Source organism: Anastrepha obliqua, chromosome 5 (genome assembly GCF_027943255.1).
Source record: "Anastrepha obliqua isolate idAnaObli1 chromosome 5, idAnaObli1_1.0, whole genome shotgun sequence".
Lineage (NCBI taxonomy): Eukaryota > Metazoa > Arthropoda > Insecta > Diptera > Tephritidae > Anastrepha > Anastrepha obliqua.
Genome location: NC_072896.1, coordinates 17,720,461 through 17,728,231, shown reverse-complemented (window position 1 = coordinate 17,728,231; position 7,771 = coordinate 17,720,461). Strand labels below are relative to the sequence as shown.

At 37.0% G+C, this 7,771-nt stretch overlaps 1 protein-coding gene across 1 annotated transcript; it reads right to left on the bottom strand.

Annotated features, from left to right (window-relative positions):
• Positions 1–274: 274 nt before the first annotated feature.
• Positions 275–7,191, bottom strand: LOC129247599 (carbohydrate sulfotransferase 3-like). The gene is made up of 3 exons (XM_054886780.1): positions 7,016–7,191; positions 1,374–1,575; positions 275–1,272 (listed from the first exon to the last, which is right to left on the bottom strand). Exons 1-3 carry the CDS (start codon positions 7,180–7,182, stop codon positions 1,147–1,149), a joined length of 495 nt encoding a protein of 164 aa, XP_054742755.1. The 5' UTR covers positions 7,183–7,191; the 3' UTR covers positions 275–1,146.
• Positions 7,192–7,771: the final 580 nt, after the last annotated feature.

Genomic DNA, 7,771 nt, shown 5'->3' with positions numbered 1-7,771 from the left:
TCTTTTTACAATAACAATCTAACGCGTTTACATAAGAAACCCACATTTTGAAAAATCTCACGTGAGATTGGGGGATGGGGTTGAATAAAATCTCACGACATCTCATCAGGGGGGGAGGGAGGTACAGAAAATTGAAAAAAACACCTCACGTAATTTATGGACGTCCCCTTATACAAATCAGTTGTTTTTTTTTTTTCAAAGTTATTCAATGTATTCATACCGACATAATAAATGGCGCACCCTGTATGTATGCAGGTGTATTTATAATGTCAAACTCATTTTTGGTTTTTTATGCATTTAATTGTGTGCATTTAGAAACATTTTTGTTTTTCTTTACATTTTATTCTCCTTAGTATAAAATTTTATTTATCGAAATTATTTTGAAATTAGCTTGTCATCGTAATGAATGCGTCAATTTAAAAATTATTTAACTAATTAATTACATACCTAATTAGTATACTTAGTGATTTTAACTGATTGCAAAAAATTCGTAACGCCTAAAACTATGCGGTGTAAAAATATCTACGCGTGGTAATAGTACATAAGTAAGTATGTATGTATGTATGTATGTAGTACATATATTATTAATTCGAGTTGTTTTCGTTCTTAATTTTTTGTTTCCATTTTAAGTATGCGAACATAATATTTACTTATGATAACTACAGATTATTGAAGAATTTCACTACTACAGTGCCGCACTGCTGATACGTATATATTTAGTATGTAAGTGTGTGCAACTGGTATAGGCCTGGGCGGACTCGGATTTCCATTCGAGATTACACATTCTGCTTGCTGCTAGCTAACCCTTGTAAATGCTCTTGTTTCGTTCACTTCTCACGGCCCCAATATTAAATCGTTTTTGCGCTAAACAACTTTTCTTAAGACTCTAAATTTTCTTAATACTAAATACGCATTCATAATTACAAATATTAAATACATTCTTATTCTCGTCGACGTTTTTCGCGTCAACTTAGTAACATTTTTATATGTTTAACTTCTTCGATATATCACAACAAAATGGTATGAAAAAAAAAAAATAATATTGTATAAGCGAGATAGATAAAAATATATGTAGATTAGGAGACACAAGATTTAAGATTTAAAAAATGTAACCTAATTGAAATATTCAACGATATTTAGAGCACTTCACGATAACGGTGGTGGTAGTTCAAGTGGATCGAATGTTATTGGCTGGAAGTCCGTGAAATTTTCAATCTTGCGGTAACCCCATAAATGCATGGCCTCCTCGCAGCTGTTTTGTATATACTGGATCTAAAAAAAAAAAAACAAAAACAAGAACAAAATTTTAGGGTTACCAAGAAACAATTTTTAGTATAGTTTTTTAACAAAAGTTTTTTGTTTGCAATTTTTACCTCCTCCACCCGCAGATCTTGCTTCCAATGAAATGGTGCCGACTTGGAGTCGCGATATGTCGAGCTAACACCGCCGATATTTACTTTTGTATGCGTATCGAGGAATTCTTCAACTAGAGGATCGAATGGCAGTCCATAGAATTGTAGCACCTCTTGAGTCATATCGTAGGTATTCAGCGAGAGGTCCTCATAACGCAAAGTTCTAAAACATGATTAGAGAAAAAAATATAAGAAAGAAAATTTTTAGATATTTTTTATATTATATATTTTCAATTATATTTAATTATATTTTCAAAGGGGCCTTCACAAAAGTTCCCAGCCTAAAATCAATCATATGACAAAATTTAGCGAACATATTTCAACAGCCCCCAGAGTACACTTTTACAAAGGTTTTGGGTGTGCTGAAGTCAAATCTGGCGTTATAATTGCTTTGGTGACTCAGGTTTCCGAGTTATCTTAACCTAAAAGTGAAAAATACGCGATTTATTACCAAAAAAAACACATATATATACATATATTCTTCTTTCGAATGCTTTGTTCAATATCTTTTTTTCACCGAGTTAGAGCATTAATTTATTATTTTATCAACATTCAAAAACCTACTATTCGTTGCTATTAACATACATACTATACTATATACATAGTATATACAAGCTGAAGTCCAAAAAAGACAATACTGAGCTAAAATAGAAACGACAGGAGCTTTGTTCTGATAACTTCGAGTTTATATTTAAAACTAGCAAACCCAGCCCGCTTCGCTGGGCACACTAAAATAGAATAGATAGGGTTTAGAACAGAAAAGATATGGTTTTCACATTATTTATTTCTTTATTCTTTATTCAAGCGCTTTGGCATAAACAATATTTTTTGTTTTTCTATTTGTTTTTGAGTAAATATAAAATATAAATTGAAAATCAGGAAAAAAGAAGATTGTTTTTAAATTTCAAATCAACGCAAATGAATAACTAAGAAACAGTCGTCTTTTTTCCAGATCATCCATGAATTTTTCGATTCAATTTATATGTTTGATACCCATATTGTACATACACATCCGAAGGTTACCCGGGTCCACGTTTTGATCTATATCTCGAGACCCTATCTACCAATAGGTATCCAAACTATACGGAAACCATCTTCAATACCTACCTAACAATGTGTGTAAGTTTGGTTTAATTCGGTGCAAAGACGGCGGGTCCACGTTTTGGCATATATTTCGAGACCCTAGTCATCAATAGGTATAAAAATTACTCCGTATTAAAGCAATTATCAACAGCTTTCATTTGATACCCATATTGTACATCCACAACCAAAGGTTACCCGGGTCCACGTTTTGACCTATATCTCGAGACCCCAGTCACGGAGCGGCATGAAAAATACTCTGAACTAAAGCATTCACCAACAGCTTTCATTTGATACCCATATTGTACATCCACAACCAAAGGTTACCCGGGTCCACGTTTTGACCTATATCTCGAGACCCCAGTCACGGAGCGGCATGAAAAATATTCTGTACTAAAGCATTCACCAACAGCTTCAATTTGATATCCATATTGTACAAACACATTCTAGGGTTCACGTTTTGGTCTCTATCTCGAGACCCTAGTCACGGAGCGGCATGAAAAATACTCTGAACTAAAGCATTCACCAACAGCTTCCATTTGATACCCATATTGTACATACACATCCGAAGGTTACCCGGGGCCACGTTTTGACCTATATCTCGAGCCCTATCCACCAATAGGCATCCAAACTATACGTAAACCATCTTCAATACCTACTTAACAATGTGTGTAAGTTTGGTTTAATTCGGTGCAAAGACACGGCCGGTTAGCGAACACACACAAAAAGTTGACTTTATTTTATATATAAGATAGTCGCCTCTCGCCTCGATACATTGCTTTGCGCGATCTAAAAGCTGTTTCAGGCCATTGACCGGAATGTCCTTCAGGATGTCGGTACAAGACTTTAGGATGGCCTCTACGGACTCAAAACGTTTTCCTTTCATGGCCAAATGCAATTTTCCGGATAGATAGAAGTCACAGGGAGCCATACCAGGCGAATGATTGATGGATAAAATGCGATTTCTAGTCAAAAAATCAGTCACAAGAGTGGATCAATGAGATGGTGCATTTTCATGCAATAAGCGCCAGCTTCCTTCTTCGCGGTGTTCAGGGCGAATTCCACAAATGCGATGCAACAAACGATTCAAAACGCCACGATAGAAAATTGTATTGACGAATTGTCCCGTTGGCACGACCTCCTTGTGGACAATTCCCTTGGAATCGTAAAAACAAATATGAGCATCCCCTTGATTTTTGACTTCTCCAAACGCGATTTTTTGGGTGGTGGCTCGTCTGGGCCTTTCATTCGGCACTTCGACGCTGTGTTTCAGGCTCATGTTGGAAGCACCCCATTTCATCACCAGGTGATGGTGACCTTTAATGAGGTCTTTTGAATGAAGTCTGAGAAATTTTTGATCCTCAGTAAGCCCAAATGATCAGTTATAATGCGATAAATCGATGTTTTGGAGATATTCAACTCCGATTCCACGAATTTCCACGATGATTTCGGTTCATTTTTGATAAATTTACGAGCAATTTCGGTGATTACTAATTCGGTCCTCACAACCATCTCTGAAACGTGTAAACCACTCATGAACTCTGGCACGAGGTAGACAATTATCTCCACCAACTTTTTTCATCAATTCAAATGCTTCGGTAAACGTTTGACCGATTTTAAAACTCGGATTTGATATTAGCTTTTTGTTCGAAACTCATTTTTGTACGCATGACACAAACACACTGACACTTTAGACAATTACTTCGCTCTCTACTGAACCGAATGCCACCAAACTTTCACTGGAAGTCAGCTAGGGATGCAACTTCCAACTCACTTCCATTAAAAAGATGGCGCCATTAAAAACATTTTTATGACGCCAGTCTTGTTTATTTTAGACGTCACCTTGTATATATCACCTTGATCAAAAAGCTCCCGGAACAACCGCCAGGTGATGGTCTAAGTCAACTGATTTGAGTTCAATTTTTTTGTTTTTTGTCAGGTTGCTACGTCTGTGATTAAACTTCCTATAAATTTTATAAAATTTTATCGCCATTGCTTAACATTTGTAAAAATTACGTCCTCTTGAATAAATCCACCTCTGCACGTGGTTCCGATTTTTAAAAATGGATTTGCAGAAAAAAGCCGTTTACGAGTGGCATGAACGCTTCAGAAGAGATCGTGAGGCCATCGAGGATGACGAGCATAGTGGCAGGCCGTCAACATCGAAAACTGATGAAAACATCAATAAAGTGAAAGAAAAGTTGATCAATATCCGTAAATTAACCATCAAAGAGCTGACAGAGGACTTTAATATTGCCGTTCATTGAACCCGTTCAGGACGTTGTAGTTAATGGTTTGCCCTTTGATATCACCAAAGACACAATTTCCAAGGTTGAATCCGACCCAATATTCATAAAACCCTTCATTACTGGAGACAAGTGGGACAATGTGGGTTTATGAGTGCGACACGCAATCCAGCCATCAGCCGAATGAATGGAGAGCTTCGAGTGAACCAAGACAAAAAAAAACCCAAGTCGTTGTGAGTCAAAAGAGAAAGTGAGGCTCACGGTTTTAATGGATTACAACGGTATTCGACGGCACAAATTTTTGCCAGAAGGTCAGTTAATTAATAAGTGCTATTATTTGGGCGTTATGAGACGTTTACGTGAAGCCATTCGCCAAAAAAGAAAGGTTTTCGGGTGTTTCATGTCTGGGGAGGTAAAAGAGGAGAAGACGCGTTATTTTCTTCTGTGTCATTAAGGTGAAATTTGGATTATGCGTCCAAATCAATTCGTGTTACTTATGCGCCTCATACAGTGTCGAATGCAAAATTAAATCCGTAATTCCAACGATTCCGTTTTGGCAAGTCGCCCAAAAGGAATAGCATAAAAAATCTGATTATTTTGATGCCGCTGATAAAATTATGTAAACATTTTAGGCTTAAACTCCTATATTATCTAAGCAATTTTTATTTATAAAAAACTCGATTCTTTGAGGTACTTTCAAATTGGTCCAGCACACGAAAATCTTAAAATGTTGCCCAGATTTTCGCCGGCGATAAAAACCGCCGCCTTTCTTTTGTTTGGCACTCTAATGCACATATATACATACAGGGTGGCTGATGAATTTTGCTACATTAAGAAACTCAAATAACTTTTTTTTAGTGTATGGAATTCATTTTTTTTTTTCAAGTTGAAGGTCATTAAATTTTATTAAATGTAGCGTAACTAGTTTTAAAAATAATTGAATTTAAATGCCCCCATGCTCGTTGACACAAGTGCGGCATCTTAGTAAAAAGTTGTTCATTGCTGCTTTGAGAGTTGCGACAGGAATAGCCGCAATTGTTGCCCGAATGGATTGTTTTAGTTCATCCAAATTTGTTGGCTTTGTTTTATAAACTTCTTGTTTACATAAACCCCACAAGAAAAAGTCAGGTGCAGTAAGGTCAGGCGACCTGGGGGGCCAACGAAATTCGGAGTTTCTTGAAATCAGTTTATTGGGACATTTTCGTCGCAACTCTGTCATAACAGTCTGGGCTATGTGAGACGTTGCCCCATCTTGTTGAAACCACACAGAGTTGAAAGGAATTCTCTTTCGGCGTAGTTCTGGATAGAAAAATTCTTTCAGCATTTTCAAATAACGGTCTCCAGTAACCGTAACGGTGTGACCATTTTCTTCAAAAAAATAAGGCCCGACAATACAGCGTGAAGAAACCGCACACCACACTGTCACGCGAAGAGGATGCAATTCCGTCTCGTGGAGTATCTGTGGGTTAGAAGTACTCCATATTCGACAATTTTGTTTGTTCACATTGCCGTTTAAATCGAAATGGGCCTCATCAGACATGAAAAGGCAGTTTAACATGTTTTGGTCTTCTTCCACCATTTGCAGGATCTTCTGGCAAAATTCCAAGCGAATCGGCAAGTCTGCTGCATTCAGTTTGTTAACCATTTGAATTTTGTAGGGAAATAAGTCTAAATCTTTGTGCATTATTGTTTGCAAAGACTGTCGGCTGACACCAAGTTGAGCAGATAAGCTTCTTGTTGAAACCCTTGGATTGCTTTGTATAGCTGCAGCTACAGCAGCGATCGTTTCCTCCGTCCGAACTGGTGGGTTTCGATGATAAGGCATTCTTGCGACTGTTCCTTGCTCAGCAAAATTATTCACCAGTCTCATTATGGTCCATCTGCTCGGGGGATCGCCGCCAAACATCCGCCTGTACTCTCTCTGTACCAAAACTACGGACTCCAGTGCGTGATAGTGGCGGACTATCCAAATTCTTGTTTGCGTGCCCCAGTTATCCATTTTAATAATTAAAATAAAAATTAAAACAAAAATGGAACAGATAACTTAAAAAGATTTTTTCAATTTTTTTTTGGTAGCGGCTTTCATCAGCCACCCTGTATATATTTAATAATATATGGATTGAGAAAAGCTAATACGATATCGTTTCGAACCTTCCAGTTAAGGCATTTTTTTTTAAACTCTTTCTGATGTATTCCAATTGCCATCAAATTTGCTTTATTTTTTAATTATCATATTTCTGAAAACATTTGACTACTTATTTTATTATTTTCTCTTACCTGAAACGTGATGGATGTTCTTTTAGTAGTTCCACAGCTGCATGATAATCGGCCACCAGATCTTCGCACACGTAACGCGGATTCTCACAATCCCTGTTGCCGGCACACCAATCGCGATGTTTGCGCGATTGCATTGTGCCACGTGGGTCGCGTACCAACAAAATCATTCGTACATTCAAACTGAAAACAAACAAAATAAAAGGAGAAAAAGAGCATCATAAGTAAGGCATGGAATTGCAGTACAATAACAGTAGAGAGTGCATATGTGTGCAATAATGGAAATGACGTGAAGACATTCTGCAGCTAATAGTGATTAAATAAAACTGCTTAAATAAGTATAACAAAAAAAAAAAACAGCATGACCAGTAACCGAATCAACGTTATTGCAATCATTCCAATGTGGGCAAAGAGTGCCCACATCAACATCAGATGCGCATGATGAGCGTCACTTCGACTACGACATTCATCAATGAAATTCTGAAACGCGCAAGAAATGAAGATACAAGATTGACTATAATGATAGCGGTAACGTTTCTCTGTTTACTGAAATTTGATGAAATTGATTTAAGTCTTGCTTTCTAGTTCTTTTCTCAATCTAAAAATAAACAAAAAGTGATAATCCACCGGTATTTTTTATTTATGATCTATAACACTGTGCGACAGCAATTTTCGAGCCCCAAACCAAACCAATTGCAAATAAAAGTACTCATGTAGAATAGTAAAACCCCAAATGGGTTTTGGTCTACCGGGTCACAA